The sequence below is a fragment of the Notechis scutatus genome, chromosome 3 (genome assembly GCF_049901735.1).
Source record: "Notechis scutatus isolate UNSWTSFEM ecotype Mainland chromosome 3, rNotScu1.2, whole genome shotgun sequence".
NCBI lineage: Eukaryota > Metazoa > Chordata > Lepidosauria > Squamata > Elapidae > Notechis > Notechis scutatus.
In genome coordinates, this window is record NC_142011.1 from 167,511,132 (window position 1) to 167,535,057 (window position 23,926).

General features: G+C 34.6%; 1 protein-coding gene and 1 long non-coding RNA gene across 7 annotated transcripts in view; one reads left to right on the top strand and one right to left on the bottom strand.

The window, feature by feature from the left end:
• MAPRE2 (microtubule associated protein RP/EB family member 2) overlaps positions 1 to 23,926 on the top strand; it is a 62,677-nt gene that overhangs the window by 22,161 nt on the left and 16,590 nt on the right. For 2 of the 5 annotated variants that reach the window (XM_026670403.2, XM_026670404.2), the window contains one exon: positions 22,394 to 22,521. In XM_026670403.2, the coding sequence (XP_026526188.1) occupies positions 22,401 to 22,521 (121 nt within the window). In that variant the 5' untranslated portion in view covers positions 22,394 to 22,400. Of the gene's footprint in view, positions 1 to 10,588; positions 10,869 to 11,915; positions 11,935 to 22,393; positions 22,522 to 23,926 lie in introns of those variants that run through there. The other 3 variants (XM_026670401.2, XM_087961701.1, XM_026670405.2) reach the window with 3 other exon arrangements.
• Positions 5,166 to 10,484, bottom strand: LOC148131462 (uncharacterized). 2 transcript variants are annotated; one of them, XR_015748891.1, is made up of 4 exons: positions 10,270 to 10,484; positions 10,000 to 10,169; positions 6,887 to 6,952; positions 5,214 to 5,500 (listed from the first exon to the last, which is right to left on the bottom strand). It is a non-coding gene; the product is annotated as an uncharacterized LOC148131462 (long non-coding RNA). The 2 variants fall into 2 exon arrangements; XR_015748890.1 differs by having other exon boundaries at positions 5,166 to 5,500; positions 10,000 to 10,484.

A 23,926-nucleotide genomic window follows, 5' to 3' on the forward strand; every position in this document is an offset into this window, starting at 1 on the left:
ATTTTTTGCTCTGGAAATCCATTTCTGAAAAATCCATTTCACCTCATCCACATCCATTTGACCTGGATGACTGAGAATCTCTATTGACTTTATCTATGCTAATGCATTTAAATTATTTTTCCCTCATAATTGGTTTTGTATTTCTGAGGTTTTAAATATGGTATATTTTTCTTCCATTGATAAAAAAATCAAGAGTCTGGTAGTATCTTTTCTCATTGTCAGATTTTATTAAAAAGGCATAAACTTTTGTGAGCTGCAATTCATTTCATCAGATGCACAGATTAGCTAGTCTCATCTGATGAAGTCAGTTACAGCATACAGAAGCTAATGTCCTTTTAATGAAATCAATTATAGGTGTTTCTCAACTTACAGCCACAAATGACCCCAAAATTTCTGTTGCTAAGCAAGACAGTTGTGAATTTTGCCCCATTTTATGACCTTTCTTGCCACAATTGCTAAGCGAATCATTGCAGTTAGTAAGTTAATAACATGGTTGTAAAATGAACCTGGATCCCCATTGATTTTGCTTGTCAAAAGGTTGCAAAAGGTGATCACATGACCCTGTGATGCTGCTACCATCATAAATATATGGCAGTTGCCAAGTATCCAAAATTCAAATGGTTGTAAGTGTTGAAAATGGTCATCAGTCATTATTTTCAGTGCCAATATAATTTCGAACAGTAAGTAAACAAATGGTTATAAGTCAAGCATTATCTGTAATTATAAAAGGTATTACCAGACTTCTGATTATTATTTTTTTAAATAAAGTTTTATTTGGGTTTTCACACACAAAATACAAGTAAAACATCTTTTTTGAAAATAGCATGGTCCCAGGTTGAATTTCTTTATACAGACACAAAACTCAATTTCATGCTCCTTTTTGTATTCTATTCCATATCTTATACTATTTTACATTTTCTATATAGTTTTTCCCCTCTTTTAATTTTCTCAATTTTATTTTGATTATCTCATCTCAATTCAAATCATTATATTTATACTTTTGTCTGTTCTGTTTCAATTTCATATTATCTTTTCTCATTAAACAAATTTTCTCCTGTAGTTACAAACTGGAGTATCACACCTTTATATCTTTTAATTACATCCATTCAACTCTTATTTAAACTTCAATATATACGTTAATTTTATGACCTTCAATATAGTATATAATACATAACTTCCAATCGAATTCTGCTTGGTACATTCTTATAATACACACTATATTCTTTAAAAAAAAGAAAGAAAGATTGTAAATATATGTAATTATAAACCCTCATTCCATTCCAGTTCAGTTCTATCATTAATAATCATTAAAATCTTAACATCTTTAACACTTCTTTCATTAAATATCATACTTCCTTAAAAACATATAATCTCCATAATTAATTTTTCCCTTATTTCTCTTCACATGTTTTATAAATCATTAAATATACCTTTTGTTACATTTATTTATTGACAAGCATTCCACTGAATTACAATAGCTATTTTATCAGACATTTTAATCATACATTGTTTCATATTTTCTAAAATTATTTCTGCTTCTAATATAACCATACAATCTTATGTACCTTTGCAGAGTCCCTTTTTCCATTAAGTTTTCACCCATTATCTCTAAATAGGCCCTGTTTCTCTATATTTTGCTTCTGTCCTTTTTCTCTCCTTTCCTGTTTTCAAAAGCTTTTAATTATTCAGAAATCTTTATTATCCCTTTGACTTTTTATTTTCAGCATTAAATGCCTATTGATGTCAATTGGATTTTTTTCCAATTTCTTGCTTAAGTCTCTTAGCTGTCAGTATAGGAAAAGGAGAAAACCACATATTTTCCCTTTTCTCTCTCCTTCACAGCTTAAAATTCTTCTTAGGGAACAATGTTATTGGGGCGCTCTAGCGGTGAGCACAGATCAAAGCCTCGCAGAGACGAGGTTTCCGTCTGTCGCTGAAGAAGCTCAAACTGGAAGTCCAGACTTCTGATTATTTTTGTTGTCAGAGAATAGCACAGCTACAATATTTTCAATTGATAAGCTGATCTGTGAAGTCATTAGTGTTTAATATAGATAACACATTCATAATTTATGGATTTATATATGAAATTTACTACATACCGATCTCTCACAATCTAATGCTTATTAACAGTAATATTAACTTTAATATCATATGTGCAAATATCTTGATTTGAGTCACCTGTCCAAAAATAATTGCAAAGCATAATGATCAATTGGATATTTTTAATTACAAATTCTTTCTTTTAGTTAAAAACTTGGAGATAGATATTCTCCCTTGATGAAAATGATAAATAAAAGTTTATTTGAATGTTTGTTTTGGGCTCTGGTACATGTGTCCTGTGGTAGTAAGATAAATTCAGAGCCTTTTTAGGGCCCTGCTTTAAGATAGCCTGAACCTTTTATATAATGCACTTTTGCCTCTTTTTGCAATCAGAAATTACTGCTGAGAAATTAGTAATTATGCTACCTGACTAATAATAATTCTCACTTCTTAGAATAAAACAAACTATCTGCACAGTTTAAATAATTCAAGTAATAATACAAACTAGGAAAAAACTATTACGTTTAAACTTAAAAGTTGAATTTCATTAAGGGAAAAGCCCAATTTTGTATATATCTTGTATCTTCACCCATTATTAAAACTTAATGGCACATGTATGATTCCCAAACATCTTTTGGCTCTCCTGATTATCTAGTTTCCTTTGCCTCAGTCCTGGGCAATGCTGTTATCCAGGAATGATTTCATAGTTTAAAAATGGGTATTGAAAGAAGAAAGAAAATGGTACTGAAGTACTGGTATTGTTAAGGAACAGTTAACCCTCTCTCATTCATGGGCTGAGAACAAGATGAAGGCATTATCATGGGGACACCACAGAACCAATATGTTGCCAGAACTTGTTTGTGCTATTGAAATGTAAATGTAAAGAAAACCTCAAAGAGATAATGAATCATTTTGTTAGAAATTAAGTTAATAATGGTAATAGTGTTAGTATATAGTATTTTGACCTTCCAGAAGGTCCTTAAAACATGGCTCTGTTAATTAGCTTGGGATTCCATGGTAGAGTGGAGCCTGTTAGTTGGTTATATGAAAGTCAACAGATTGCACTGCCTGTGTGTTTTCCTGCATTTTTTATTTATCTTCTTTTGATTTTAATTTATATTGATTGATTTAATGGTTTTTATGTATTCTTAATTGTTTCTATGTATGCCACCCAGAATTATTATGTAAGATGAGTGGCTCTATAGATGGAGCTGAATAAATATTCATTTAAAGAAGCTACAACTGTGTGTTTCATCTGAAGTACATCTTTCTTTAACTTTCTTCAGCTCAAGGGCCTTCTACAGCTTCTTTTTTGTATTATCTATCATACCCAGGTTTCTAGCTTGATCTTATCTTGTAGTTCTTCAGGAACTAACAGCATATTTTACAATACTTTTTTTTTAAATAGGCATCCTGTTTCTATGGAACTCAGATCTTCTTGAATGCTAAGCTATCCGCTTTTCTTCAAAACTTTTCATGTGATATGTTCTGGTATGATCAACAGTTTACTTGATATTTTTAAGCTTATTTAGAAAATAAGAAAATTCCTTCTAATAATACTGCCTTTTTGGACAACGTCAAACTTTCCACTCTGTTTTCTACACTCTGTTTTCAGCATTTATTTTTATTAGTGTTCAAGGTCATATGACCTTAAAGAGTCCGTACTGGTTCATCTGCAACCAAAAGAATAAAGCACCTGGTCCTCATCTTCTGTGATGCTGGATTTGTAAAAAGGGTTTTTTCCCCCCTTCTATTGATTTTTTCTGGATGCAAACAGCCACTGCTGCTAAGGAAGGAATTTTAGTAACTTTACCAGATCCTATCCTAGTCAGTTTCTTCTTAATTTTACAAACAAATTAAAAAACAAGATTCAAAAACTGTGCACTGATTTTTTTCTGATCTTTTGTATAAGTAATATATACCCAGTTCTTGCTTCAATCACTTCTTAACCACTAAGCTGAAGCAAACCATACCTTCATATTTCTCCCTCCCTCACACAGAGGCTATACAGCAACTTACAACCATGGATAAAGCCATTTTGAAAGTTTTTGTTTGCAAAAGAGCTGCCATGCATTCTTTCAGCATAATGGCAACTGCAGTCATTTCGATAGAAATGGGTGATGCTTTTACACCAAGGCACTTTTTTCCTGTAACAGCTGCTCACAGAATTTACTGAAAACCTGGATGGCAGCAGGATGCTGACAATTTATTTTCTTTGTGTATTTAGGTCAGCAACAGGGAGAGCTGACTGGCTCATATTATCCCTTACCTACTCTCCTTGTTTGGAGCCTGCAGAAATGAAGATGGCTAAAGATAAAGTTCAAATGATTTGTGGAGGATCAAAACTATTCCAGTTAGTAATGTCCCAAAGCAGAGGGGTTTTTCAAATTAATTAAAATTCAATTCCATAAAGCCAAAGAGCTAACATTCTAAATTAGATGATAAGAAGTGAAAGCGTGGAGGGAAATTTTGTGAGGAGATAAAACTCTCAGTCATCCCTTCTTGATCTCTTGCCTCTCAAGTCAGTTCAGCTTTTGCTGCTGTCCCAACAATCTGGGGGCACTGGGGGAGGGGGGGAGAAAACCCAGAAATTACCTTTTCCGCTTTCTCTTTTATTGCTTGTATCTTTTTAGAACCCCTGCCACGAGACATACCATAGTAGTACTAACTTAAACAACAAACTGAATGTTAATATATGCAAAAGGCAGGAATCCTGGCAGGGGAAGTGATTCTTTTGTTCTGTCCTGATGCCAATCCCTTTCATATAGAGCAGGGGTCTCCAACCTTGGCAACTTTAAGCCTGGCGGACTTCAACTCCCAGAATTCCCCAGCCAGCAAAGCTGGCTGGGGAATTCTGGGAGTTGAAGTCCGCCAGGCTTAAAATTGCCAAGGTTGGAGACCCCTGATATAGAGGATACATTTGTTGTGAGATAGGTTGCTCAGTAATAGAATAGGTAAGATTTACAAGGAAATGACAGTACTGTATCCCAAAAGAATAGGAAAAGTTGCACAGTGGAAATGAAACCTTCATCATTTTTATTCCTGGTAGAGTTTGCCATTCTCTCTTTGCTGCTGTAATGTTTAAATCCTCCCTAAATACCATTTCTTAAATGGCTTTAATGATCTCATCTATCTCATAAGAAACTCAGAGTGGTAATGGTTTGCATTCCTAACAACTCTGTCAAATGGGGTGAGAAATAATAACCATCCCGATCAACTTAATGAGTTTGTTATTTATTTTATTTGACTTGGTCTCATTGTAGCACTCTTTATTACTCCACACCAAGATTGATACATTTCACAGAATGTTTGCAACAATATGTGTGAGAGACAACGAAAGAGAGAATGGGAACTGTGAATAGCTTTCTCAGTATTATTTGGCAGTTCATTTGTTCATCCTCCTTTTTGTTCTTGGCAAATTCAGACCTGGGACTCTTGCATCTGGATACATGAACAGTGCCTAGAGGAACAGAAGGGCCACTGTTGTTCACAAAATATTTTCAGACTAAATGTCCTTTGAGCCTCTCTCCTGTTATTTATGTGAGCATCTGATAATCATTAATGCAAAAGGAAAAGAAATGGCTGTGACATAGGAGACCCTTGAGCCAAAAAAAAGGAAAAAATACTGTACTTAGTTTGCAAACTGAGTGAAACACATTTGAATGTGCTCTTTCTTTTTTTTTCTTACACAACTTTGTAGCAACACCATGGGATGCATATCTGTAACAATCTCAGCCATGTTTAAAAACACACAAAAAATAAAATATCCTAGTGTAAAAATTCTCAAAGTTGTTCTTGGAATAACAAATTATGCTAACAAAATATATGTTAGTGTCTTTTAATTTTAATGCTATATTATTTGAATCTGGTTCTTCTGTTCCGATGAGAATTACCCATTATGCAGAAAGAAAGGAAAATACTGGGAGAAAGATATTTTTAAAGCATGTTTTAAAGATATTTAGTTTATTGAGTTTTTTTTAAATTGCACTGTTCTATTTAATGAAACATTTTCTTTGTTTTCATTTGGTGGAGGGAGGATGAATGCAAAGTGCTCTCTTTAGACATAGTTCCCAAAGTCCAAAAAATTACTACTTATTAATTTGTTTAAAAGAACCAAACAATATTCTAACTACTTGCTTTCAGTCTGTGTTCTTTTGTCAGTTGGTTCATAAATGGAAGTGGAGCTTTGAGGGGGATGTAACAACTATAGCCGTGGAAGATGGAACCCTACTAAATGACTTAGTATATTTGTAGCAGCTTGTGATGATGGTAAAATTAAGTACATCTGTAATGTGTGCATTTTTTCCAAGCAGTGAATGTCAGCCAGGCTAAAATGTCTGCTATCCATATGGAACTTATATCATTTCTTCTCTCTGTTCTCGGAATAGTTCTGGCAAAACTGTTATTATAAAAGAAAAAAGAAAAAATGTATGCTGTTTTTTTCTCCGTTCTATACCTTAATTTTACCTCCGTTCTATACCTTTATTTTCCAAACACGGAATAAAACAGCTAATGTTGAGAATAGGTCTCCTTGGAAATATACTTGATTTTTTTCAGAATTGAAACAAATTTAACACGTAATGCTACAATTATATCCAGTATTTTTAGAATTTGCTTAATGGGCTCAATGAAGTAAACATTGAAATTTCAATTTTTAAAAGGTAGCTACAATATCCAGAACTATTATCTCAGCATAGTTTCCAAGTTTTTTTTAAATGTATCCATTAAGTTATTTTGTAGTCATGTTATTTTTTTAATGGTGCAAGAAAGTATCAAAAGTACATTTCTCAAAGAAAGATAAAACATTTATACAATCCAACATCTATAATGATACTTAAATATTTACTGTATATCAGGGATGTCTAATCTGCAGTCCATATGCTGCATGTGGCCCTGGACAGCTAGTGCAGCCCTGCAAGATAATAAAAATATATAAAAAAGAAAGTTTATACACTAACTATATTAAATATTTTATATGCGGTCCAAGATAATTCCACTTCAGTCAATGTGACCCAGGCAAGCCAAATGGTTAGACAGTTGTGCTGTAAACTATTATTGCCTTACTGTTTACATAGCATGGTAAATATATGGAATACTTTGCAGAGTACATGAAGAGAGATAAATGCCTTTGGCAAATTATAATATAATATGGTATAATGTGGCTCAGAGAAAATGCAAGAAAAGTACAAACTTTTAAAATTAAAGTAAATAGAAAAGCAGAATGGGACTGCTTCAGCTAGATTAGTTAATACTAATAGATAGGTGGAATTACAAAGAGCATGAAAACCAAAAAGCTTTACCAAAAGTTTAATTTAAAAAAGTGGAATTTGAAGGGGGTGTGATTGCATCCTGAAACTTTTTGAAATACTGAAGAGTAAAAGTGTTTTTGAGGAATCCTTCAGATATAAAATATAATATAGCTAAAATAATGTGCAAAGATGTATCAATACTACATTAAAAATTCCATTTTTATGATCCTGTAGTTCCTATTCAGGGTAGGGTCAGGAACACTGAGTGGAGATGAGCTTTTACATTAAAAATAGAGACATTATTGGACAGAATTCAGGATCCTGGAGTAGGTAGGGCCAGTACATTATGCATTTGAGAATCAAAGCAAGAAGTAGTAAATAATTTGAGCATCTGATATGAAAAGATATGTCTTTTCCCTTATTTGTTCCATAATCAAGATACAGGACTATAAATGTGGAGGAAAATGCTTATAAAGGTGTACTTGTAAAGAAAGATGAGAAGTTCAGTGTTTATTTGAGAAAAAAAGCTATTGATTGCAGTGTCAACATTTATGGATACACTGTAGCACAGCAGTTATCCTGACTGAGAAATTCAATCAATTTCCAGAGAACTGGCATTACTCATTGTATAATGGTCTACTGTTCTATTTTTTAAAAAGAAGTATGGATGTGGAAGAATATGATTGTGGTTGGTCAATATTTCTTAATAAATGTAATGAATGTGGATAACTAGAGCAGATTATAGCACATTTCTGAGAATGTTTGGCTTAATTATTTGTTTGGCAAGAATATTTGCACCTTTTCAATAAAGAATAGTTAAAGAGCCAGTTTGGTGTAGTGATTAAAGCATCAGGAGACTATGAGTTCTCCTCCCACCTTAGACACAAGGCCCATTGGATATGGTTTTAAGGAAGCCTGGATGACCATTGGATGACCTTGGGCCAGCCACTTTCTATTTTCTTGAATAGAAGAAAAAATTAATACATGCTTTCCCCCCCACATCAAATATTAGAGTGGGTTTGGCATCACTTGTGATACATTTCTTTTCCACCAAAAATAAAGAGATTTTTCTCAATTCCTTTGAAGTCAGGCTTCCTTAAAACCATATCACAATTGAGATGGAAATAAAAGGCAATGATGTAAAAGTAGATTCTCACATTCTTCTTCTAGGCTATTTTTCAACTTTCTAGTCTACACTATAAACCTAGGATGTCTTGATGATCTTCCATTCAAAGTACTATCCAGATCCAATTCTTTTTTAAAAAAAATATATTAGCCCATGTTGCCTAGATGATGCCACCTACCTTGACGGATATTGAAATACGTTAGGTTAAAACAAATAAAGAGCCAAGCTAATATGATATAGTGATCTAGATTTTCAAAATTAGGATAAGGATCATTTTGGCAAAATTATTTCATAATTATATATGGGCAGATAGCCTTTGTCTTCAACTATTTCACACTGATTTACAAATTGTTTTAAATGTGGTATAATTTATTTGGATTTTACTTAGCACAATTTTTTAATTTGGCTCTTTGTGGTCTGTAAATCTTATTTTTTGTAAATCATCCTTGAAACAGGTTACATAACATGTATGTAATGATATGAACTTCACCCTAGGCAGCTTTGGAGAAAATATGGTAGGCACAGATATTAGGAATTCATAGAAAATAAATGATAATTGTGTTTATTTGGTCCTTTCTTCTGAAATTTCTAAGCCTATCACTCAGAAAAGCTCCATAGCTCTCCAACTTGCTCACATGACCTAAATTAATCTTGTAAAATCCACAGTAAGTTATCTATTATTTGGAGGAATAGCTCTTCAAAAAAAATTGTAATTTGGGTGGATACTCTTCTCCCTGCTTAAAAGATTATAAAATCAAAGCTTTATTTATTACTTTATGGTAAATAGATGAAAACAATTGTCAGGCAGGGACACTTGAGACCAAAGGAGTGTGGGTTAGAGTACTTAACAAGATTGTTGTTAAGATCTGTTACTTTTTACAAAAGGCGTTTAACTGCCAGGTTCCTCTTCATGCATATTCTGAAGGAAGAAAGCCATCAAAAAGATTCAGTGAATACTCTGAGGTATTTAAAATGCATTTAAACTTTTCAAGGTGATTTCAAAAGCCTTTAAGAAAGGAGTTTTTAGATACTCTTTTTCCTGCTAAGAGTATATAAGAGGAAAATGAAAAATGTTTAACAACACATGCAGACTATAGTCAGGTCTTTAATACTGTAAAAATTTAGCAGCATTGCTTTACTCTTTTTTGTTAATAAATAAGGAAGTGTCTGAGAAGTGATTTTATGATGACAGTGATGAGGATTATACCATACAAACACCTTATTAGGATTTATGTCCACAATTCTAATATCTAGTTTATTGATGCCATCTCAGTGGTTTTGATACTGCTTTCAGTCATGGGGCCAAAGATAATTTGCTATTGTGAGGATGGAGATGTTAGTGGATTATGAAGCTATGAACAAAAGGCTTTTCATTTTGTTTGCTAGGGCTATAATTGTAATAAATTATTATTGCCAAGGAAGGGTAGAATACGAAATGCTTCTTTGCTTGTCTCCATACTTAGATGTGGGAAGAGCTTTTTATCATGTTGTTCTTTGCCTGAAAATTCAATAAGTCGCCTTAATGGAAAAAGCGAAAGAGAATAGTGTAATCGCCATTTAAACATAACTGTGTAGAAAACTTGCCTTTAGCCCGCCATCTCCCTCGCTTTATCTGCTGAGAACTACTTCCCATGCTGTGCACATTTTCCAGGCTTCATCCGGGATGATTATGGTACGGTGAAGAGAACCTCGTAATTCTAAAGCTCGGCTTCTTCGAGCACTTGATCGCATGTTTTGATTGTGATCCGACTTGTCTGAAAAGGCAGGAATGATTGGTGTAAAATTTTACGAACGGGGGGGATGAGGCGTGAAGGCAAAAAAACAAAAACAAAACCGCTAAGCCGAATACAGTACTGAAGGGATGTCTTTTTGGAGCGTGCGCAGCCGCTCTCCTTCTATGCCTCCCTCTTCCTAAGGCTGGCTCTTTGTATCGGCAGCCGCATTTACACAGCGCGCGGTTGGAGCGAAATCGGAGAGGAAGCGAGGCCCGGGGGGGTGGGTGGGCGCCAAGCCGAGTGGGCTGTACGTGCCAGATGTTAGCCCCGCCCCTTGCGCCTGTTTGGCTGCCTCCGTGTGGCCGCGCTCAAGCCCTCTGCGTGAATCGAGGAGAGCTGATGAGTTAGCCGGTTGCTATGGTGAGGAGCCAGTCACGTGGCCTGGGTGCTGCTCCCGGCTATTTGACGTCACCGACCAGAAAGGAGGGGAAAGAAGACGGCGGCGAAGAGAGAATCGGACAGAATCGGTAGTAAAGGGAAAAGCAGCAGCCCAGCCCGTCCCAGCCTCTCCTCGCCCAGGCACCCAGGTTTTGGGCTGCTTGCTTTTGGGAGCGCTCCAATGCCTGGTCCTACTCAAGCGCTGTCCCCAAATGGAGAGAACAACAACGACATCATCCAGGATAACGGCACCATCATCCCTTTCAGGAAGCATACAGTGCGAGGGGAGCGTTCCTACAGGTAACCCGCTCTCTTTTCTCTCTCTCACCCCCACCCCCCACCCCCGTGTGCGAGTTTGGGCGTGCGCGCTGCGTGTGCGTCGTACACACACACACACACACACACACCCTGACCCCCTTGGAGAATTGCTGCAGTGTCGGGAGGAAAAAGAGCAGGGTTGCAGGACGTTGCATAATAAAAACAGCGGGGCACCGAAGCCTAATCTAGCGTGTCTCCTCGTGTAACATGTTTAGCAGTTTTAATGAGCTCCTTGCATTGTCTGCGTGAAAAACCTCTTGTGAATATTCTTTCCGTCTTATAGAGGCGCTTTCCCTATTTTCCAGCTCCCCCTCCTATTTTCTTTTTCTTTTTTGCATGAAGAAAATAAGATCCGCATTCTGGAGTGAGTGCATTTTTTCGTGTATGTGCACACACACACACACACACGCACGGCTGTAGTATGAGTGCTGATGTTTTTCTCCATGTCCTTTTGTAAGGCGGGCATTTGGAAGATCGCAGAAGAGGCAGCTGGGAGAGAAGAAAGAAACAGGCTTATATAATGGTGCACTGCCTTGGTGTGCAGGAGGAAAAATGGAATCCTCTAGATTAAGCTGCAGTCTGTGTGATGTTAAATCACCAGATTGATGGAGCTTTGTAAGAAATGCCAGCCCCTGATTGGTGGAAGCTTGACAGTAGAGGTCAGAGTGTCAGGAATACATTAAAAATCCTCTTAATACCGGGTTTGGAAACTAGGTAGGCTGTACAGTAGCTTCTAAAAGAATAGGGGACACTAAGGATATAAATTGACATCCCTGTCTTTTTTTTTAAAAAAACTATTATTACATTTCTTGCTTTGGTAGAGACTCTTGGCTGTTACCCATAGTTGTAAAACATCTTTAATAAAAGCATGGCATGTATCTTTGGTAAGAGGGTTCCCTCTTTCTGCCCCTCCCCCTAGACACATTAGCATATCTGGCATGTTCTGCTAGATAGAGTCATTAAGATTGCTTCCATTTTCAGCAAGGATAAAACTAGCTGAGAATGAGCCTTGTCTTTGAGGCTTTGCTTATCCCTGAATTCTGAAAAGGTAAGAACGATTGAATAACACAACTGGATGCATCAATATCACTTTCTCCTTTTAAGAGTATCATGCTCTGGAGCAAGCTTCTGAAAATGAAAAATTCTTAACATGTTTGAGAACACTGTGAAATGTAAAACATCAGAAAAAAAACAAAGTAGAAGTGATCAATTGAGTATTGGATAGTGTATGAATATTACTTTGAAGCAGTATTGCTGCATGCCATTAGCTCAGCTAAAGCCCATCCAACTGTAGGTTCCTATTTTGTTTATGAATGGATGAAGTTACAAAAAATGCTTTAAAATACAACACTTTGAATTATTTGTGAAATCTAAGTTATTTTTCTTATATTTGTTAACATCCATTCAGTCAGAACTAATTGGAAAAACACTAATTGCTTAAGCTTTTCTCTTGTGTTTTATATATAGCATCTGTTAGGTGTGGCACTAATTGGACCTTGAAAATGTGGAATAAATCCTGAAACTTTGGATTATTTTTTATTTAAGTCTTATTAAGAAGTTAGAAGCTCTTATTTCTTATCTTCATTCCATTATGCAGATTTCTGTTGGAAAATTTATTTGATAAACCTTTTATTGAAAAACTGATCTGTCTAATGTTAATCTCATCAAGAACAGAACATTTCATGTTTGTTGATAAACTGTCAGAGATCTCATCGAAGATATCAGTCTTAAATATGTAACATTATTACTGAAAACAATGTATTTACTTGGTCAGCACAATATACTGATTTTTTCTTTAAAGAAAAGCTTTGCTTAGTTCAGAAGAAAATTTTATGGTGTAAAAGTCTAGACTACTGCAAAAATGTAACATTATTTGTGGATAACTGCAAGTATTCTATTTCAAAGGATCGTGGAAATACTTGGTTTAGAAGGTAATAGGCTTGTGTTTTATTTCTTCCCTTCTCCAACATGTTTTAAAGTTTTCTGAATTAAATATGGTACAGAAGCAAAATGTTCCTGCAGCACTTTAATTGCTACTACTTGATGGATGTTGTTTTATTTCTAACGTGGTAACTATATGATTACAGATAACCCATTCCACATATTTCCTCCATCAGTGGAGAAATATGAACAAGCCCAAAACACCAAAATACAAATTTGTGAATAATCCACAGACTGGCATCTGAAAGCCAAATATTATTTAGTTCATATTTCACCAGGGTGCATTCTTAGAGCCACCATGAAATTGTAATTGTTTCAGTTGGTCTGATCTTCTAAAGTATGCCAAGATCAACTGAAATGGAAGCCTTTGTATATAAGTAGGTTAATATTTGAACAATTTCTGATCCATAAAAATGCCAACTATATGATTCATGTATATTTAGTTCCAAAAGAAAAACAATCTTAAGAATGTAAGTTGTGTAATTATGGTGCCACTCTGGCAATAATCTTATATTATTTTCATAGCATACATAATTCCCATTACATACAGACTTACTCCCAGCTGCATCTTCATACTATTGTGGTTAATATATTCTATTCTACTTGAATTAGATTACAAAAACATAACACACTTTAAAATAAAGATTAGAATTTTCTCAAATAATTTCCTCAATTTTTGAGTACAAAGATACAAATGGATTCATTCCTAAAACTGAAAACATATAAACTCCAAATAGGAGATGAACAGATGTTGTTCTTTGGGCCATATACAACCTCCTAAAAATAGGCACACCCTACAAAAGTTGCCACAGAATTGGAATTTTAATATTCCACTTTGAGAAATGTTCATATATGTGAGAAGTAATCATATTAACTTTGTATTGAATTTAAAATTAAAATTAAATTTACATTTGGTCCCACCCAGTTTTTTTATCCTCATTCTGCACATGTAGCAGTGTTTTTCCTGATGCAACACATAAAAAACCAATTGGCCCTCAGCCTCACAAAAGTTGTTCACTTCTGCACTCTTCTGGATGCAAAGTAGGACGCAAGCTGTAGGTTTGCATGCTTGTTTCTTGATTTTGAGTGAGGTTTCTATTTCCTGCTTAGCTTTATCTCTAGGTTACTATTATGCCTTATATGCTGAAATGTGGGTAGTAAATGTACTTTACATATGAAACTTCCTTGGTTTTTTAATGTTGTAAAAATCCTTTAAACTGTTCTTCAGAGTGCTTAGGAGGGGCTACTTTGGAAGCTATTCCCAGTTATCTCTGCTCATTCACAACAGTTTTGCTTTGCTGGGAAAAAAAAATACTAATCAGGAAATTGAGAGGAATGCTGCACAAAATGGGGAAGTGCGGAAATGTAAATTGTTGGGTCACTTCCACCCAAAATATTGTTTGAATTAAGACTATCTTACTTTTTACTAACGTGAATTGAATACAAACATCCTCAGGACTTTCCCGAGAATTTGCCAGCAATTATATTTTCTGGTATTATGAGAACTGGTATTTGTCTCTTTTTGTACTGTATTTTGAAATATAAATAAACCAACTTCTGTTGGCATAATCTTTAAAAATAGATGCTAGCATTTAGATCGCAGAATTTCATTTTCCTAGATGTAATTTTAAGCTGAAGTTCTTTGATTAACTGGGGACCTTCTCTTTAATGTATACAATTTTCATTTTGGTGAGAACTGATAAAGCATACCTACTTGAAAAGCTTCCAGTAAATCAGACTAACATTTGCTTCATACTGCTCTACAAGTTCTCTTGACTTTTTTAAGCAGACCCAACAAAGAGTCTGCTTCCCCCCCCGCCATGGCTCTACACATGTGAGATATGATCATATCACTTATCTAATTTCTGGTGAACATTGCTTAACTATGGGTTGGAAAGAAAATGGAGGATTAGCAGTATTCTCTGCTAAGTGCTTTAATAATTGTCACTCATGCAAGTTGACTTACTCTCATAGTTTCCTGTTGAATTTTGTGCTTTCCAAATCCTACTTTCAAGAACTAAATCAGAATTTTTCTATTAATGTTAGCAATAAGACGTATATTGGTAATTCCAATTGGCTATTTGTATGAAGTGAGATTTGAACACACCCTAATTGTCTCAACAGATATTATTAAAAAAATCTTTTTTGTTACTCTGACCAAAAAAATCTTTAATATGTGGCCTTTAAACTAGTATATTTTCTTATGCCAATTTCCATTAAGAGATGGCCACAAGCCATTATGTATTATTATAACAGTATTACATTATATAGGAAAGCAGTGCAACCAGCATATTAATTATACAAATAAATTAACTTTGACACAATCATTATATAGACTTCTTAGGTGGAGATGTATGATACTGTGCTTTCCTCTGAAAATATGGAGTTAATATCAGATAAATAGGACCCCTTTCTCTATTATTCATTCATAATGGTATGGGGTAGTCCTCAACTTACAATTACAGTTAGGCCTGGAATTTTGGTTTAATTCATTGGAATCATTTAGTGAGGTGCCTATGTGTCTGCCTCATTCAACAACTGCAAACCAGGCCCTCATAGTAGTGGTCAGTAAGCAGGCAAAGTGAAAGAGTTGCCTGCTAAAAGAGGGCAGGCAGCTCTCCTCCATGCGCAGAAGGGAAATCCTGTGCTGTGCTGGAAAAACAAAGATTGGATCCCAAAGAGCCAAGCTTCATTTCTCCAGTCTACCGCAAACCTTCCCCTGTCTTCCATGTGTGAAAGGGAACTGCCAGACTGAACCAGAGAAAGGAAACTTGGATCCTGAAGGTCTGAATTGCCTTTTTCTGGGCCAGCAAGATGATTCTTCTCCCCTCATTGTGCAGAAGAAAATAGCTGTGTTGGCCTGGGGAAAGTAAGCTCTTGCCTTCTGGGTGCTAGCTTTTCTACCCTTCAGAAACTTTGCATTCTTGCTAGAAAGCTAGCAAATGCAATTTTTCTGAACAGTAAATACAAAAGTCTTTTCCGGTGATGTTGATTTCCTGAGGAAGCAAGTAGAGAAGACTGCAAATGGTTATTATATGATGGCAGGACGTTTGGCAACCATTCATAAGATTACCTACTGCTTGAGATACAATCATGTGACCTCCAGGGTGATGCAGAAGTAACTTCAAAGATGGGTCATAAGTAATTTTTCCTGAGTCTCTTGTAATTTTGAACAGTCATTAGGTGATTGATAATAAATTGATGACTACCTATATGAAATTCTTCCATTATTCTAAAGCATTGGACTCCTTTAAATTCTGAAAAAACTATTTTACAGAACTGACTAAAGAATTCCAGGTTATGAATTTAATGTTTTATGAAGTGCATTCTACATTTGGTAGTAATAGTAATACCGGATTGTTTTTCTGTTAGGACATATTAGAATACAACATGTAAAATAGAAAATATGAAACAGTAATAAGATCACATGTTTATATTGAATAAAAGAAATATATATGGTAATTTAAGTACACATCCAGCCTTGTATTCAGACATCTCTAAACCTTTGGGATACGTATCTAAGTAGTATTTCTTCAGTAGCAATGGCTTGGGTCATGTACATTTCTTTGATTCTTAGTAGGAAATCCAGGGGATTTCCTTACATTCCTCTCTTCCCATTTTTTTTTTTTTTTGCAAGTGGAAAAAGTTTTCTAAATTATGTTTTTTCATTAACATGCATACTTACTACTTTTTAGTTAGAAATGAAAGCTCTTGTGTGGGTGAACAAAAATAGAATGGAGTAGGAATGTATCTTTTAGTTTTAGCTGCAGTATTTCTTCTAATTTATTAATATTTTATTGATGTTCCTTAATGTTCACAACTGAGCTAAATGCTTTAATGCCTGTATTCAGTTGTTTCAAGAATAGAAATTCCAGTTCTGTTGAATACTGCTCTAGAGAAATGAATGTAAGTTTTGCTCAAACAATGTTAGGCAGATTATTTCAAATAATTATGTAAGTTCTAATTTCTCATTTAAAAAAATCCTTACAAGTATATCCTGGTGCTTCATGTGAAAAATGACCTCTTGTAGGAAAACTGTGGGCCATTTTTAGTCGTCTTTATAAATATTTTTCTGGTGGTAACAGTAAAACATTGCCTATTTTGAGTATTTTCTACTTTCCTGATCGCAGTTTTGTAGAGAATTTGAAAAGAAATTCTTCAGCATGTTTAAGCATATATTTTATAGCATTTTAGTCTTGTTTCAAATTTGTCTATAAAACCTATATTCTGCGGATGGGTAGCTGCTTGCTACCTTACAGTAACCTTTGATAAAAGGGAAACTATGATGGCCTGCTGCTACTGCTGCAAAAATAAATTTTAGTAGCATCTCAGCCTAAAATACGACGTACTTATGACATACTTTGGAATCCAGTTATTAAATCACAAAAAGTTATCTTGACTTGGCAGGTAAATTTATCCATAGTTTTAATTGGAGTTTTTAAGCAGTGAATTTGGAGAAAATGAAATGTAACATAACACAGATTTGGGGAGGGTCACTAAAGAAGAATGGGATGTAGTATAGTTTTTGAATTGAAAAAGAAGTTGTTGATTTATTCCTTTCAGTGCTCAGAAATTGTAACAAAACTTAAACATTGTAACAAAACTTAAAAAGTAATATAGTTTTGTCATCTTCAAAGCTAACTTTAAAGTACCAATCTGGCCATAGTCTGAGGCTCTAAACACAGATAATGTATGTTCTTCATTTCAGAAAACTCCATTGTTTAGAGAAAATATATTGGTGTATTAGAAACATTTCCAGTTTTTTTAATGAGATAATTCATGATGCAATTATTCTCCATGAATGAGCTCTCTCTATAGAAATGGAAGTGTGTGTGTGAGAGAGAGAGGAGGGAGGGAGGGAGGGAGGGAGGGGAGGGTGAACTGTAATCCAAGGAGGGCAAGGCAGGGAAGAGAAGAGATCCACATGTAATATTGCATGATATTTATTAATTGTAGATAAAATAACAGTTCTAGGACTTAGAATCTTAATACAGTTGATTACTAAGCTGAATGAATCATACAGGGACAAAAAATAGTAAGTAGTCACTTGAAGAATCCAGTCAAAAATCATAACTTGTGTTACTGAATTTAAGGTCCAGTAATAAGCACGTGCTTGTGGATATAATTCTTTATGATAATTAATTCCCCAAATTATGATGCTGAACTTCATGCTCAGGAGCAAAGTTCATAGTAATCTCACTTTTCTATTGTAGTCCCTTTCAGATAATTTTAAACTATACTTGCAGTCAGAAGTGCAATAACAGTTGCTATGTAAAATTTGTGAAGATACCACATTAGGAAAGGTTGTTGATGTATTCTCATCAAGTGCAGGAATCTTGGGAGGAACCAATAAAACCCACTTCCTGTCAGGAAACAGATTCATAAACAAAACTGATATCCCCTTTTCTTAGAGCTGAGTGCTTATTCTGGTTCTGCTCTCCCAGCTGAGAACAGATTGGTTGCTTTTTCCCCCCTCTTCCTTTTATTTGTACTTTTTCATAGCAGGAGAGGCACCTAAATTAGCAAATACCCAAACTAATCTGTCCTGCAACTCTTGCAATTTTGCAGTGGCCTAATTAAGTGAACCTGAAGACATTTGTGGAAAACTTATTTAGTGGAATGTACGGGCTGGATCCAACCACATTGTGGGCTTGATCTGGCTTGCTGGCTTTGTATTTGACATCCCTGCTATAGATGGACCAAGTATCACTTCATCAGTTTAGTGATCTAGTGAACCAAAGGCAAGATTAAGTGATATGTGTTACTTTTTTGCCTTAGTACCTTTAGCCATTTCAGTGGGACAAAGAAGAAATCCCTGGAAAAGCATCTGGGAATATTTTAAGGGTTTGCAACTTCTTACCAATCCAGTCTAAGGATTTATGCTTTTTGTTTTTTTTTAACTAGGTAGCATTCTAATGAGGACCCAAATTGTTGGTGGCAATATGCTGTCTCTAAAACGCTTTGAGAGGGCTGTAAAGCACTATAAAGTGGTATATAAGTCAAAGTGCTATTGCTATTCTGCCCCTTTCTGTTATGCAGCTTCCTTCTCTTAAAATAGAAAAACAAGCTCCTTGCTGCAATGTATGGAGTATGTTATTTTTGTTCTAGAAGTTACTTTGCTTAAAGTTTTTTATTCCCTAGTCATCGCCAGATTGGACTACTGAAATGCAATCTATGGGAAGCTCTGGAAGCTTCAGCTGGAATAGAATGCAGCAGCATGTGTGCCCCTGTTCTATATAACTTCTCCCGCTTTTCACGCTTCTTATTTCTATTTTATTTAATTCATTTTAATTTAAATCATTATATTTGTATTTTTTGTCCATTCTTTCCAAATTATCCATTTATCTCATTCCCTACAGTAAGAAAAAAAAAGGATTTCTCCTGAAATCACTGATCAGAGTATGATGCCTTTCTATCCTCCCCCTAAATTAATATTTAAAATAACGCCTAGTACCCAATTTGATTCTGCTTAGTACATTCTACCTGCTAACCTTTAAAAAGAGAAAAAATAATAAGTCCATAATAATTAATATAATTAAATAATAAATCTAAATGTTAAATCTTATAACATTCCAATTGTCTATTTCAAAGGACAAGTGCTACAATAATGAGTTTATAATAAAATCAAGACAATAGTCAATTAAACTTTTTAATTAAACTCAGTATTTTAAATATTCCTTTTAATATTTTGTTAAATTTTAAAATCTGTCATTACTAAACATTTCAATATTTTGGTCTTTTATTAATTCTTATAACATTCTAGTTTTCTATTTCTAATACAAGTACTACAATACCATCTTATGTACCTTGCAGAATCTTCTTTTTTAAAGAAATTATACATTACCCTTTATCCCTAAAAAAATTCCTTTTTTCCCATCTTGTTTCATACCTTTGTGGCTTTTTCCTCCCTTTTCCCTTCCTTTCTTATCCCACCTGGCCTTTTTACCCTCCCCTCTACTAACCTCCGCCTTTTTAGCTTCCCCTCTCTGTTGTATTCCTTTTTCCTTTTGCTTAGTAACATTGAGTTGATTTTGCATCTTATTTTTCTCTTTCTTAAGTGTTTTTTTAAGTCTTAAGTCCTTCATTTTCCTTCCTTTCTTTCTCTTTTCTCTCTTAATTAAATTTTTAGATTCATTGAAGATGGCTTCTTCTTCTTCTTCTTCTTCTTCTTCTTCTTCTTCTTCTTCTTCTTCTTCTTCTTCTTCTTCTTCTTCTTCTTCTTCTTCTTCTTCTTCTTCTTCTTCTTCTTCTTCTTCTTCTTCTTCTTCTTCTTCTTCTTCTTCTATTTCCTCCATCTGTTGTTGTGTTTGCCGATAAATAGCAAGCGCCATTTCTAAAAAGAGGAAGGCTTCTTTCACAGCGTCCTTGTTTTCTTTCTTTATTTCTCCATATTCCTTTCTAAGTTCATCAACAGGTAAAGCCATTGTAAATCTTTTCTTTGTTCTTCTTCTTAAAGCAACCAAGATGTTTCAAAAGTTAAAACAATTCCCCAAAGTCCCAGAGACATCAATCAGTCCAGACAAAGCACAAAGTTCTCACTTTCTCTTCCTGGGGTGGTATCAGTAAAAAGGAAAAGAAAAAAAGCCCAGTCTGTATTTTAAAGCCTTGTTGCAATTAATTTCTAGTCTCAAGATCTTCAAGGCATCTCCTCCAGCAAGATCTTAATATTTTTTTTGTCCTCTCCCTTCACACTTATAACAAGAAGCCAAGTTTTTACCTTTTATAAAAAACAACAGGTTTCTCAATGGCCATTTGTTGATTCCATAGGGAAGGAGAGTAAACTTTCCCTTTCAGCACCTCAGTTTTGCCGCTTGAAATTCTCCTCTGGAAACAAAGTATCGTTCAAGAAGTCATATTTTTCAGGATTAGACGTCTCTTAAAATCCTGGGTCAGCCAAAAAACTTTCTCTGAAACTTTCTCCTCTCTTCCTCCTGCTCAGTCTTACCCAGCTGCCGGCTTCTTTGTGGCGGCCATTACAGACCGCCGCTCAACCGCCTTGAGAATAGGGGGTTTTGCCGGCTGGAGAGGGGGTCTGCAACACCCCAAACCCCTCACCAGCTCCCCCTATCTTCGGCTGCCTCTGGGGGGCAGCCTTAGCCTCCAGATCCGTCAGGATCGGAGGCACCAAGACGGCTAGCGCCGCAGGGATCGCGCAGGATCGCAAATCCCTGCCGCTGGCGAAGCCGACAAACCGGAAGTTCCGTGTTTTTTATATTCTTAATGATGTTCAGATAATACGTATCTATAAATAAATAAATGCTCATTTCTCACCACAAAATAAGCAACAGGTGATTTTATATTATCTTAATTCATGTCATAGGCATCATTTTATAATAATAGAAAACACACTCCTCTGGTCAAATATAACTATCAGCTCCTCATATACATTCCAGAAGAGTAAGGCTGATTATTCACCCAAGTTGGTCAAAATACAGGTGATGTGTAGTTTATTAAACTGATAATTTACTTCCAAGTATTGATTTATGTTTGAATTTGGGAGATAAGGAGTTAATGGAGTGAAGAATTTTACAGGTTCAAATAGAGGAACTAATTTCCTTTCTCTGTATTACACAGAGTACTGTTACACTTCAATTAAAGGATATATATCCAGTTCATATGAAAAGCTAAACTGTAATATAATAATGATATTTTGGCATAAGGGACATACTTTTCCATGTTACTTAGCGATATAAACAATGATGGTTTGATTTTCAGAATTAAGCTATCCTGATAGATATACAGTTCCCAAATTAACAGATAACATACTATAAAACAAGTTAGTTATTGAACAGGATTCATCCTAAAATGTAGTCCAACACATTTACAAACACTGATACAAGCCAGGCTTCCAACTGTTGAGAAGGTAAAAATTTAAGAATATGTTTCTAAGGATACAAAATCTGAGAATAGATTTATTGCAAAGACTTTGAAGACATGGAAGAATTCTAGTGTTCCTCTATTGTGTTTCAAATGCATGCTCTATTTATTATAATAAAATCAATTTTAAATTCTTATGATTTTCTTATACCTATGCAATGCAAAGGTCTCAAAGCTACCCTGTTTCAGATTGGGCTTTTGACCATATGAGAACTTGTTCTTATATGGTCAAAAGCCCAATCTGAAACAGGGTAGAACTTGTTCTCATATTTCCATGGGTTGTTAATAATACATGGTCTTTATATATTGTATCATCACTAATTCTTTAGGAGAGATTTTAAGATAAGAATGACTTGAAGATTCTGTCAAATAATGGGAGACAAGTATGGAGTTTATTTTTTCTTAATGGGAAAAGTCAGATAAAGTGAATCATCGAAATGCATTGGACTTCAGCTCCTTTAATTAATTCTTTGCCATCTATATTTGGATATTAATATCATGCTAAGTGAGGATTATAGGGGTTACAGATCAATAAATGTAGCTTGAGATTGAAAAAACTGAATTGATAATGAACATATTTTGGAAATACTGGTTTTTCCCCACTGTTATGTATGTGTTATATAGATATTGGATTCAGAATGGCAAATATTCTGGTATCAAACTTGATCTATGCATATCTGATTTTGCAGTTGGGGAATGGCGGTCAACGTGTATTCTACCTCTATAACCCAAGAGACTATGAGCAGACATGACATCATTGCATGGGTGAATGACATAGTAGCTTTAAACTACACAAAAGTTGAACAACTGTGTTCAGGTAAGATATTTTTTTAATAAAAATTACATTTAGGAATTATAAATCATAGCAATGACCAAAACAGTTGAATTTTTTTTTATTCTATTATGTATTCAGAACTGTATGGTCCCTTGACTAAAATGTTGCTTTCTTGAAAAGATTCTTTATCTGTTCAGAAAATAAGTACCATAGAACTTTTAGAGTAAATTAGAAATTACCTTCTGTGCTGCCTTCAAGCTCCAATTATTATTTTTCTGTTTGCAGTTGGCTGGCTAGCTACTCATCATTAGTCTTAATTCAAGATGACTCTTTATTTTCCTAATTGTTCTGGAAATACTTGCATGTAGGAAGAAACTTACTGATTTGGGAGAGGAATGTTTTAATAACTTTGGAACATTGTATTCTTTCAGACCATGCCAAATCATTCCACATTGTGATATTCAAGATGGTTGAAATCAATTTCTGGAAGTAGGTCATATAACCAAAAATTGTTCACACTCTAGGTGATGGTCTGATCCTAAAACAGGCCTGTTTTGTCCAGGTTTGGACAATTCCCTGACCTTATATATTTTGTTTATGAGAGATAGCAAATCTAATTACAGTGATAGAGATTTTGGGGGCAGATTCTGTAATTTCCTGATTTTGTTTCCAAGTGATGGAAGATTGAATGTGGATTCCTAAATATTTAAAAACCTGAATCTATTCAGTTTGAATACACTGATTTTACAATCATGATAGCAGTTGGTATTTCTTTTATTTTAAATAAATAAATTTCTAATTTTACATCATGGCAGAATGTTGCTATTGCCTGAGCCTTCCGCCAATCTAGACCAGGAAAAGAAAGCTAGGTTAAGCACATCTCAGAATCACACAGGCAAAAGACTTTGTAATTTTTAAAGGCTTTTAAAAATTGTTAAAAATGAATATCTATTTGTCTGTCTGTCTATGTCTGTCTGTCTGTCTATCTTATCTTATCTATCTTATCTATCTATCTATCTATCTATCTATTATCTATCTTATTTATCTATCTATCATCTATCCAGTTTGACATGATTAAAGAAAGATATTTAAATGGGTATCATGAATCACCTATGTATGCAACAGGTTCTAAAAGAACTCCAAAGGAGAGTGTGAGTATAACACCTGCAAGGGGAAAGATATAGAATGGTGTTGTTCTTAATGTATATTGTTTAATGTAATTTAGTTAATGTCATTAATGTTTATTGTTCAATATTTCTCTATTTTTTTGTTCCAGTGCAATGTATGTTTTTATCCACTGCAATGTGTTATTAAAGAGTCATTGTAAGATTCTTATAATAGGAAAATGTGTGATCCTTGACAGATGTATAGTTATATAGGTGCAATAAGACTTAAGCCCATGTTGCATAACTTTCAATAAGCTTAGTCTAGTCTTTATAGCTATTTT